The sequence below is a fragment of the Lepidothrix coronata genome, unplaced genomic scaffold, assembly GCF_001604755.1.
Source record: "Lepidothrix coronata isolate B3197 unplaced genomic scaffold, Lepidothrix_coronata-1.0 Scaffold139, whole genome shotgun sequence".
In the NCBI taxonomy this organism is placed as follows: domain Eukaryota; kingdom Metazoa; phylum Chordata; class Aves; order Passeriformes; family Pipridae; genus Lepidothrix; species Lepidothrix coronata.
Window position 1 is genome coordinate 683,395 of NW_016690319.1, and position 12,996 is coordinate 696,390.

The 12,996-nt window shown below is 33.2% G+C and overlaps 1 protein-coding gene across 2 annotated transcripts in view; it reads left to right on the forward strand.

Annotated features, from left to right (window-relative positions):
* Nucleotides 1-12,996, forward strand: part of KCNH8 (potassium voltage-gated channel subfamily H member 8) — a 179,414-nt gene that overhangs the window by 83,301 nt on the left and 83,117 nt on the right. For both annotated transcript variants that reach the window (XM_017827407.1, XM_017827408.1), the window contains 2 exons: nt 1,979-2,106; nt 4,807-5,047. In XM_017827407.1, the coding sequence (XP_017682896.1) occupies nt 1,979-2,106; nt 4,807-5,047 (369 nt within the window). The remainder of the gene's footprint in view (nt 1-1,978; nt 2,107-4,806; nt 5,048-12,996) is intronic.

Below are 12,996 nucleotides of genomic sequence, written 5' to 3' on the forward strand. Positions count from 1 at the left end.
GAATCTGTCTAAAGGCAAATGTTATCAGGCTGCTGGCATATAAAATTTAAAATCTTATAAGGAACCTGTTCTCATTTAAAAAGTGCATAGAAAATGAAAAATCTCTGTCGATAAATATATGGAAGAAAAAGAAACTACTTTAACTTAATATGTGTACATTGTCTGTCTCTGTAATCTCATGGCATTGACTGTCTCCATCGCCTTTCTGGAAAGAGGTGGAATTATGGACAGCTTTCAACTATGTGCTCAGCATGCGAGAAAAAGGAACATTTGAGATTAGGAGTTATTAAGAAAAAAACCTGAGGGGATTATTACACTATTGTATCAGGCAATTGTGTATCCATATCTTGAAAGTTGTATATGATTCTGTAAAAAGGAGCTACTGAAAGGACGTATTTAAAAAATATATTTTAAAAGGCACATGAGTTTGAGAAAGGGAAAAAAAGAAAGGCCTGTAAATAGTTTTAAAGAGAATTTCAAAGTCATATGACAAAAACAGACTACTATTTTGACCAATACTACAGTGCAGACTCAATTCAATAGACTTACATTCATTTTTGCTCAGAGAAGCTGGTAAGCACTTTATTCTTACCCAGAATTTAATAATGTTTAAAATTTAGTTTGAGTTTTAAATAGTTTGATGATTGAGAGATTTTTTTTAAACCAACATTAATTTAGCTGATCTTTTCTGAAATAGTGCTTTTTGTTCTATCTTTCTTCATTTTAGCTGATACCTGTATGTGATGGAGATGGAAAAGTATGAGGCTTCTCCATCTACCTCCTTCAACTTTTGAGTAGTTATTTGGCTTTACAATGCAAAGGTTTTTTTCTTATTTTTTTTCTTCTTTGTCTTGTTTTCCCCCTTCTTCTTACTGACATGTAAAAAAATCCTGAACTAGAGTGTACTCTTGCATGAATTACATGAAACATTCTTCACTGAGAAGTTTGGAAAGTTTATCTTCCTACACTTTTTGTTATGTGTGGTTTTGTGTTGTTAAACCAAAAATATATCAATCTTCTATAATACAAATCTTTCTTGCTTTTCTAGGCAGGTTTCAAATGTAGCTATTTTGCTTGTTGTTAATTTCTGTCTCTGCTAATTAGTTTTGGGTATTGTTAATTTTTCCCCTTAATTTGTATGCATTGAATTGACTTTAATTAAACCTCCTTGACAGAAGGCTTTTTCCTTTATTCCCATAATTTCTTTTTTCCTAATCCTGACACATCACAAAATGTCTGCTTTCATTTACTCTGGCATCAATTCACTGTAATTCCATCAGAGTCACTGGAGTAACTTTGAATTTACTGCTTTATAAACAAGAACAAAATTTGTTCCCATGATTGACAATTACAGACATCTGAATAGAGGTAAAAACCACAAAGCTTTCCAAAATAATATTCAGTCTTTACTCTTAATGGGTTTCATGTCACCAAGGAATGTGACAAGTAATTTTGCCAGTGACCATGTGGTGGGAAAAGAAATCTAAATGCGTGAATGTAAGAATTCGTTATTACTAATGAGCAGCCTTACAAATTAGCATATTCTGACATACTGGGAGCCTAGTACAAGTCAGACTCTTCGTTTTTAAGAAGTACATCACAAGATTTTTTTTTCTTTCCCTGAAATAAGAGAGTAGGACCACCTCAAGGATATTTTAAGTGGTTATGCTTCCCTCTGGTCAGTAATCACTACTTTCTGTCACAGTAGAGAGTACCTTTATCTTATCTATGAAATCATATGTTGTTATTAATTGCTTCTGAGTTGTGTGAAGGCATTTGGCAATTAAAACTTCACAGTGATTTTTATTTGCCCTTCAGGAGAGGGCATTTTTGTCTCTTTACTGCAAAAGATTAAGCAAAAGAAAAGGTGTGTGTAATATTTACATTTCTACCGATGTCTGAAATGTCAGTAGTTCAGGTCCCAAAGCTTAAAGTGCTATTTCCTGATCTTTAATGAACTTTCACTTTTGTTCTGCAGAAAAATGGAAAGGAAGAGGAAGAGCAGGGTCGCATTTTGAGTCAGCGCGCAGAAGGAGTAGAGCTGTCCTTTATCATATCTCTGGACATCTACAAAGAAGAGAGAAGAACAAATTAAAAATTAATAATGTATGTGTACTTCTTCTCTTGTATTTTTTTTTTCAAAAATGTACTCTTTTCACTGTCTTAAAAAAAAACCCAAGCATTTAAAAGGACTGCAAAAGGTCACTGAGTACCTGAGAAATATCTGAGCCATAATTTTACAGTGGCAAAAGGATTAGAATGCATTTCACTTAAGTGCAGTTCTGCCTACTATGGTATTTGTTACCATACAGCAAGACTGCATTTAGTCATACTGTAAACAGATATTTACTTAATGCCAGGAAAGCCACATTATAAAGTTTCTCAGAACTTAATTTTAGGTTCCAATTTGCCTTATCATCCCAATAACTTCATTTCATTTATTACTATTTGCTGAAAAGATAATGAAGAAATTCAAGGTATTGCTGTAGCTGAAAATCTCCATGTGATTAAGCTCCAAAAGGTCACATGTCATTTTGATGCTAATTTCTCCAACTTTGTGCTGAGTATATTCATCTTTTCATTTCCTAGCAGAAGTAGTAATATTTCTTTCTTTAAATTAATTCTGTGTTCCCCCAGTAACTATAACTAATAAATTCACAAAACATCCTATGAATGTTGTTAACACCAAATCAAACAATAGACAAAGCCAACAATATAGCAACAGAAAGACTTCTAAGGAAATGCTCATGAGAAAAAATAACTCTCCTGCTCTGTGGAACTACGTCTCAGGAGAAAAGTTAATGCAGAGGGAAGATAAAGATACATATGAAATCAGTATGTTCACATAAAAATTTGCTAAAATAATATTAGAGAGCCTGTTCCAACATATAGTTGTTAGAAGCAGGGGTAGCAAAACCAGTTTTTCTTAAAATCTCAAAACAGTAGTTAGTCTCTTGTTTGTATATCATTAGCTTAAAAAAGCTAAAATCTTTGACAGAGAAACAAGAAAATGGTCTTGTTTTGTTCTTTCTTTTTTTTTTTTTAATGAGTAGGGGAGGATGAAAGACAGACAATGGAAAAAATAACCAACAGATACAGAACATGAACACCCTGAAAGATGATCTGCCACCGGGCATGTTCCTTTTATTGGTTACCAAAATTAAGCAGCAGTGCAGCTACATCCTCCTAAATATTATTACATTAGAAATTAAAGCAGAAAAAACTTGGTATAGATTAAAGACATGAAAATACACAACTGGAATATATCTCATAGGGCATATAGTCACTTCCACTGAATATAAATATTAAATGTTGAAAAATGTTAAAAAAGAGCTAAAAATGTTTAATGTTGAAAAAGTTTAATAATAAAAATACCTGCCAAAATATGACCAGATCTTCCAGGGACATTTTCATTGCACAGTAATACGATAATATTTTTTAGGAACATGACTTTTAAATAGCTTTTGGTGACTTACCTGTGCTGTCAAAATCCTAGCACAGATGTTATTGTACCATTTTAAAACATTTATTCTGAGACTAATTTACTAATTTTAGTATATTGATTTTTTAGCTATGGATTGGAAATAATAAGGGGAACATTTTCTTTTCTGTGATTAAAAATGAGCTGAAGCTAACAATGGTGAGAATTCAGCCACTTTGATTCATGAGTGAGAACCAAGAGTAGGGAAGGCAATGACATCAGTATTTCAAAGGAAACACACAAAGAGAAGGGCTGTGACAAGGCAAATGTTGTTAAGTCCACAGTCATGCAGGTTTTGGAATTTTATTTTCATGTTGAATAACTTCAAGATCAGAAGTAATTTTAGCTTGCTGAATACACAAGAGTGTTTTGTGAGGCTCTGTTACTGGAACAGCACTAACCAGGAGCACAGTGACAGTGAGCAGAATTTTGTTAGTAAGTAATACATGAGGGTTCATGTCCCACATGCTGCTTTTCGGGAGAGTAGATGTTTTTGTTAAAACTGTGAAAGATGAAAGCTAAGAATTTCTAAAGCTGATGCTTAACACTGAAGTCTTGGTTGCAGAAAACATAGCTAGTTAGACAAAGACTCAAGACAAAGATAGGTATAGTCTAATGTTGAAGGTAGTCAGTTCTGGAGTTATTTATGGTGGATACACCTTAGCATTTTGGTTTAGATCAGGAGTGCAATTTTAAAGAGAATCAAAAAGTTATTCCTACTAATTTGGTTCACATGAACTGGATTGCCATAGATGAAACTAAATCAGGAGAGGTACTCCAAGTACTGGTACTGTTTAGCCCATGGAACGAAGCTAAAGCTAGTCTGAAAAAACCTGCTCACAGCTCTAAAATATGTATAGGAAGGATGTTTTATCTTCAGTACCACCTATTCCTTTCTATATGTTTCTATTTGCAATACTACGTCCTTGCATATATGAAGTTCTGACCTATCTGACTAAAGAAATAACATTGTTCTTCAGTCAGAATTAATCCAACAGAGGAAGAAATAGTTTGCCAGATTCAGTCCCCTCTTCATTCTCTTTAATCTGTACCTCATTAATCCTCTTTCTGTCCAACATTCACAAAAGTTATTCCATGAACAGAACCATCTGTCTAAATAAGTGTGAGGACTACATTAGGAAGAAAAAAAAATAGCATTAGTTCTTGCCTGCATATGAGTATGTTATATTTCATCATGCTTTTGTAAAAAAAAAAAAAAAACAAAAATAAAAAACCGACCACACCTACTGACTGCATTGGAAGAAATGCTTCTGTGTGATCAAATTATTGATTTGTCTCATTTAATTTTTTTCTTTCTTTTTCAGAATGTTTTTGTAGATAAACCAGCATTTCCAGAATACAAAGTCTCAGATGCAAAAAAATCCAAATTCATACTTTTGCATTTTAGCACTTTTAAAGCTGGCTGGGACTGGCTTATTTTACTGGCAACGTTTTATGTTGCTGTAACTGTACCTTACAATGTTTCCTTTATTGGCCATGATGAGCTGTCTACAACTCGAAGCACAACTGTCAGTGACATTGCAGTGGAAATTCTCTTTATCATCGGTAAGATATGTTTGGGATTTGTTTGGGATCTCTGTTTTGACATTTAGGATTTTCACAGGATATATAATTTAGAAAAGGAAATAATCACCACTTTCCTGACTTTGAAGAAATCAATTTTAGCTGTATAGCTTGATATTTTTTTCTGAACTTTAGATCACTTTTTTTCCCCTTTTTCTTTTTTTTTCCTCTAAATTGGCTGTTACTCTAAAGAGACCTTTGATCTCAAGGAAGATTGAAGACCCTTGTTTCACACTGTCGATGCCTAAACCTTCCCAATATAGGGATGTGCCCTGAAATCACTACAGTTTTGCCCATAATGTCCTTTTTTTTTTTTAAGATTATTTTTCACAGATACTTAGAAGAGCCCTGGACCACAAGCTGAAGATGAGTAGATTTTAAAAACTAATGACATAAATTAAAACCCATACTACAATAATGCAAATGTACAGTATCAGTAAGCTATACTGACAACGGGGTTAGAATTTAAGAAGTTGGAGTTTGTCATGTGGTCCATTCTCTAAACTTTTTATTTCCATGATGGATTTAATTCTTATATCTTAAAAGAATTAAAAAGAAACAAGGTCATATCTAATAGTGACTTCGTAGCTAAGATTTTTTTTCTGTATTAACTTTTTTTTCTGAATATGTAATTAACTTTTAAAAGTTAATATGTATTAACTTTTTCTTTCTGAATATGGAAAAGAATTTCTGAATAAAGTCAAACAGATTTTTCCCCAAGTTTTTACTGTTATAATACCACTCATTGCTGTCACACTGACAAACCATAGCTCAGATCTGTTGATAATAGGCAGGTGGAGAAGCTATTATTTTTAAAAAATAAGCCAAGCTGAGTATGTCTTTCTTGAATATGAAAAGGCTTTGGATGGGTTCTGAAAGAGAAAAAAAATTAACAAAAGAATAAAATCGCTCTCAGATTAGAACCTTCTTTTCCACTTTATTTTTTTCATGAAAAAATGCAGCTTAGCTTAAGCATTAAAAGCAATGTTATTATCTTCTCTAGGAAAAATAAAGAAAACTGAAACATCATAAACACTAAACAGTAACTCCAAATGTCTTTAGTTTAACAGAAGATTTTCTTGTGAAAATTTTGAAAAGTTTGTTCATTTCTGTCAGCTTTACTGTAGAGAGTAAGACTAGTAGGCAATATGACTGATGGAAGAATCAGATGTTATGATGGATAAATATTTGTTTCCTCCTTTGGTCATTGTTTTTTCATTATATTTACAATCTAATTTTCCTTTTTTAGATCACTGTTAGATCTTGGTGGTCTCTTTCATGTTAATGCAAACAATTCACATTCAAAGGTACTCAAGCACTGCAGTAAGAAACTTACATTGTGCAATGCAGATCATCAAGGATCATCTTTTGTCTTACATAAAAAGAGCGAGGTTATGAGTCTAGTCAATCATAAATTAATCTATGTTCCATTTTAAAGAATACAAAATAAATAATTCCACTTGATGTACCTGGGCAGCACTATAAAAAAAGTAGACTCAAAGTTACGATATTTTAATAATGGTTGTAACCTTCATCCTACATCAGTGTAGATAACTGGTTTGTGTTATAAGTGTGTTTATTTGAATATAAATACGAGAGTATAATCTGTATCTAATTGATTTATAGAGTGTAGTATTCATTCGAAGTATGATGGTGTACTGCTCAGTGTTACTTTTCTGGTTACATATTTTGCTGGAAATACGGAGTCGTTATATTAGTAACTCAAAAGCAATGATAATAGAGTAGCTGGGTAAGAAAAATAAAATTAAAAAGATTTTCTGAAATTTTACTTCATATTTTCCTGTGAGACTTTTAGGTCTATCATCCAGGAAATTAAACCATGGTTGTAACTAAACACCTTCAAAGAAATGTGTATGAAGTACTAGAAAAGACTTTTCCTAATCATGTTGCTGGTAACCACAAGCACTGTACTGTAGCATACCAATATTCCTCCCCCACAGTTTGAATAATGGCTCAATTTTCTCCAGAATCATTGTTTCTAAAGTTATTACCTGTTTTAAAATCTGTAGCTCTGAGGAAAGGTTTATGGAGTATTTTCAGGACATTCTCATACTACATTTAAATCTCTGCAGTGAATTTAAAGAAAATAGTGTGTTTATAATAATCTCCCCATAGTACCTTGTCCAATAAAATGTTGAATTAATATGTCTCAGAACATGTGTAACTATATTGAAAGTAGAAAGATTGACAGCATACTTAAATTTCAGTATAAGTTTCAGGGCATTTGTTGCACTGTGGCTCCAACAAGCACATCTTTGATGGATGACCTGTGTGCTCTGAGAAAAGTCAGTGAGGAACGCTGAGTAAAATTCTTCTTATGCTGCTGCCTCAGAAAGTCAGTGGGAAGGTCTATCTGAGATAGGGTCTTCAGTTGTATTACAGCTCTGTAATCATGGATTGAGGTATCACAACAGTAGTCATGGACTGAAGAAAGACTGAGTTTATCTTCTTTGATTTTATTTAGATTTCGCAGCATGTAGAGTAATACTCCTTTTATAAACATGAACATTTATTTGGACTTGACATGGTCTTTGTTTTTTAGCTGTGTTATCCAAGGGCATGAAGACATGACAATAAAAAACATAATAATAGGGGGTAGAGGTATTGTCTGTACATAAGTTCAAGCAACATAACAGGGTAGATGCTAAGGGTTTCCTTTAGGCAGAAGACTTTGAATAAGTTTAGTGGCTAAAAAATCTTTTAGTCTTATCCAAGACTGACCATGTGTGTCAGCCTGTGCTTAAGCATGATAAAAATAGTGCGTATAGAAGTGTTGTCCTTACTTGGGTTGCTTACGAGTTAGAGTGTTGATATGAATTAAATTATTTATGAGAAAAGAGTAGATCTAGCTAAAGGTTTAACTGCTTTAACCTTTAAAGTTCTCTAACACGTAGCCAAAAGATAAAAAATTATAATAACAACCCATTTTGTGATGCTTTGGGGGGAGAGGTTGAAGGGGAAACGTAATTAAGTCTTCTCAAATTAAGTTAAATTTTGTACTTGATCTTTCCTGTATATGGTAGTGCTTTGATAACTTGTGTGATGTGATGTTTGAGAGTACTTTCACATCTGTTATTCTTTGTAATGTGTGCAAATATTCTCTAACATCCTCCTGTAAATAAATCTTTTGTTTCCTCTAACCAAAGATAGAGTTTAGATTTATAGATTTTTGTCTGTTTCATGTATTCAAAAATCATAAATAGGTGCAGAGAAAACTTTTTTAGCATTAATGTATTTAAACAAACACAAAAATAATTATCTTAAGAAATGTTTCAGCTAGTGAGGGATATTACCTGCTTTATTGCAATATTTGCTTAAAAGTTTATGTCCCTGTATTTGCCTATGCAGTACCTGCATCCTTCATTTGTGGATAGGTATGTCTGGAGCCTAAAGTTTTGATATTTCTAAGAAGCATAATGGATCTTGGTTAATTTTCAACAATATTTGTAAATTTTTCTGTCTTCTGGAGAAAAAAGATGGGAGAATCTCTCACCAAGTTCATTCCATTTAATTAGTTACAATCTCCTGATTGCATAACTATTACTCTTACATAACTATCCAGTGTGGTGTTTTTATTTCTGCAACAGTTTCATTCCAGTTTTCATATATTGTCTTTCTCTATCTGTTTTGCATTTTTAAAACATTGTTGAACATCTTAATTGTAGAAAGTAACAATGCGTAAAAAATTATCAATACTTTATTGGTCACTCACAGGATTATTTGAATAGGATGCCTTCAACAGGAGTTGAGATCAATGCCATGGTTCAGCAAAAATATCTATTGGCTTTCAGGCTAATAGTAATGCATTATTTGATGAATAAGATCAAAGGTGTCTTTTTGTATTCTAAGGTGGCCAGGAGCAACAATAGAGAGAAGTGCTCAGTTTTCTCTTTGTGGATCATCTAGTTTTTTGTATAAGACAAACACTAGATATTAATTATAGCTGTAAAATTAGACTTTTTATAAACACACTGGCAAGATTATTTTAAGTGATTTTCTAAAATGTACTAATTTGCTGCCTGTGGAAAAAAAAGCACATACCCATCCCTTTCTACACTCTCTGCGCACATACTCTCACCTGAGGACTTTATCTATGGCTTGCACTTTCAAGAGAGAAAACTGATCATGATTACTAAGATTTCTTCTGTTTGTATGTGTATTTCTCTCTCTAGTTAAATGCTATTTAACGAAGTGTTTTAGCAGCAATTTCTGGGTTTTTTTAAAGCAGTATGTTTTGAAGCCCTGAAACTTGGATTTGTGCAGCATGATACTGTAGATTAAAGAGACTTGTGGGCCCTTTAAGTATCTATCACAAATGTAAATGACTCAAAATCATTAAAAAACTGTTTTAAATCATATGAAGTCCTTAAGTCTCAGATGTTTAATGTGTAGAGATTTAAAAATATGACATAAACCCAGTAGAGATTCATACCATCATTGATGATTTACACAATCATTTAAGTGTGCATATTACTGTACTGAAAATAACATATTTTGAATGAAATTTGTTGGAAAAAGATGAGGAAGTATTAAATGCTATAGATTTCATTATATTGCTTTAAATTTGAAGGTTTGCTTTCTTTTTTCTCTCATGTTGTTTATCGTTATTATAATAATTAAAATTTCCTATCTTTGCCAGTGCACAGAACCAAATCTGTGTCTAGGGAACCTCGTATCTGAAAGAACTTGTGCATTTTGGAAGTGTTTTGAACCATGTTTAAGAAAGTGTGCTTTCAGGCCATAGTATGCTAAAATTCAGGTAAACACCAAGGGATTGGTTTGAAATTGTCTCTGGGAATTTATTTCTGAGCAACAAATGGTCTCATCTGTGAAAGCATATGAAGAAAACTTGAAAGCAGACTGACATTGTTGATATACCTAGTATTTGAGAGGGAAGGTCATAATGAAATGTCCGTGGTCTATGGATTACATAGTAACATGAACAAACAATAAAAAATATTTATGCTGAAAAACAGTAATAAATTTCCTAAAGATTCTCACTCAAAGCATCAAACTGAGATAGGCAAGACCACAATAATGTTAGACATTTTTCCAATAAGCTTCCTTGCACACCTTGTGCAAGAACAGATTCTTGTCTGCATACTAGATGCTGTTTCCATGCACAGAAACATCCACCTGGCATAAAGGAGACAAGTATAAGACATAAGAAGTGATTATTTCATGAAAACATTTCTGTATCTTCAGGTAGATGCAGATAAATATTATGATGATGGAGGTACCCTGCAAATTTTACTTGTATTGGCTCTGCTGACTCCTTCTCTTAATTTGCAGAAGTGTGATGTTGTTGTTAAACATCAGTAGCCAGCTTCTCATAGAATGGAAAAATGTCTGCTTGTAGATCTAACCAAAGATTTAAGAAATCATTACTACAAAATGTCACTTACTACCCCTGAAGTGCGGAGATTCCTTACGGTTAAGCCAAGAAAAGTGCTCATCTGAGCACTCCTGCTTTTCCTGAGGCCAGAATGAATGACATTGATGTAAGCTGCTTTTGAACTGCTTACAGGAAGTGATCCTTATGTATCGTGCCAAATACCATCAAAATTAAAGGTAAAAGCCAAGAAGTACTGCACAGGCTGCATTCCAAAATCTGATTTTGTGAAGTAATATCTAAAAGAAAACAAGCAGATTATGCAGGATAAAGGCCGTTTAAAAAACACGTAACATGACAGGAGCAACTGTCATCTTATATTTCAACTTCTATTAATAAATACAAGTTGAAATATGCAGCATTTCCATGTGTAATTTTTTAATGTTCTGGGGAGAGATTGGTAGGCAGCTGGTGGCCTCTGTGCTTCTGGCAAATACAATCACTGTTCCGCTTCTCAGCTGTCCTAAACGAATCTTGTCAGGCATATTATTTTTCTATCCTTCTTCCTATTTTGCAATGAGACTTGTGATATAGGCTTTCTGAGCACTTAAGTGTGCTAAGAGCAACTTAAGGGCTGACTGCATCTTTTTTCTCTAAGCTGTGGTGCTACAGTAAAAAAAAAAAAAATAAAAGTCAGTGTGACAAATCATTTGCTTCACCTATAGTCCATCTACACATTCAGAAATGCTATTAGTAGCAGTTTTTATGTAGTTTCCACTGTGCTATGTTTCCTTTCAGCAGGTATGCAAAATTAAAACCACCCTCCTATACAGAGTATGACTGACCTGCATTGTAGCTACAATCAGACAAAGTTTGTATTTACATTTACTATCCTATAACGCAGTGGTAAAACAAAACTATATTTTTCATATTTTTCAATAAGATTAAATCTTTTAATTAATGATCTAGGTAATTTCCAAGGAAATTATTAGATACTTAATAGTTTACTATAATTTTTTGTGAGTTTGCATGTGGTCTTTTTTCCCTTTCTTTTATTTAATGATTTAGGGATAACGTCTATGTGAAATGTTGTCAAACTGCATGAGGTAAGTTCTGAGAAAAATATTTCAGGTTTCCCCCTTGGTACTGGTCAAAAATTTTAAGTGCATGAAGCAGTTATCCCCCTGCTCACTGAATGTTTTACTTGTTTGATCTTTGCATTGTTTTCTCAATATTTGTGTGAATTGTGTTCATGACATACCCAACAATTTGCTTCACACACATTGAATTTAGTGAAAAGTTAAGTCATATGACTGATGTTTCTTCAGTCTTTGCAATTGCTTTTTTCTGCCATATTTCTGCAGGTTCTATTAAGAAAGTTACCCATGTAGAAACTTTCACACTTCTGCAGTCACAAATACTAGTTTCTTTTCAAGACAGAGTGAGCAGTTCATTTTTCAGAAATATTTTTAACTCTTTGATTTTCTTTCAAGTTTCCAAAGTCTGTATCTTTGTAGAAAAGTCAATATAATATATTTAACTATTCAATATGTCCATGGATTGAGTCTATTTTCAAAAGGCAGAGCATAGTTTATAAGAAATAAGAATTTCCCAACGTCTAGTATGTTACTACAAAGGTCATGATATGTAATGCTTTTCTGGTGTACCAGCTACTGGAACTGAGATTAGCTAATCTCAGTTTAACACCCTCATAGCTAAAGAAAGCAACTTGAAAGGGTGGACCCCAAAGGCTAAAAATCAAAGAAGCAGGTAAAAGAATGTGGATTTTTGGGTTTTTTTGTTAGGTTTGTGATCTTTTGTTCAGTTTCATGATTTGAATTAATGGGCTCTCAGTACAGTACAGAGTTAAAAATAATCCCCCTTTTTTCAACATTGGTATGCTGGTCATTCTTGTCCACATTAATGGGCACAGCAGCCTAAGTATAGTGTTTGATAGAACATACCATGTTAGTGCATTAACACTGACCCCTGGAAGGAGTGACTTTTGTTATAACTGTAGCCATTTAAACTATTAATCCCTTCAGATTTCAATTTTTTTATATTAATGGATAATTTACCCAAGCAAAACAGTATTTCCACCTGAATATGACATCAACATCCCATTACTTTCCACTGTAAGAACAGACAGTTTGGAAGAGCAAAGCAGTCTGCCAGTTACAGATAGATTTTGGGAATCAGTTCTGCTATGATCCATCATACCTCTAGATCTTCCTGCATTAAAATCAATAAAAAAGTTTTTATTTTTCAAACAGTAATAAATCAAGCCTGAGAACATATGTCATAGCACTGCCTTAGGACAGGGACTGTGCCACTTCTCATGTGCTATACGATGACGAGCAACTTGGTGTCAAATGGTAAATAAACTCTTCTCACTGGAGAAATTTGACTGGTAAAACAGTTCAGTGCATTCAGTGGTGACTTTAACAGAACAAAGCCTATGAATTATAGTCATTCCACACCAGCAGAAGTTTTTTTTTCAGAAGTCCATCATATTACATGATACTATGTTATATCCTTGTGCTGAAGATTTTAAGAATTTGTAGCTTTTACTGTTTCT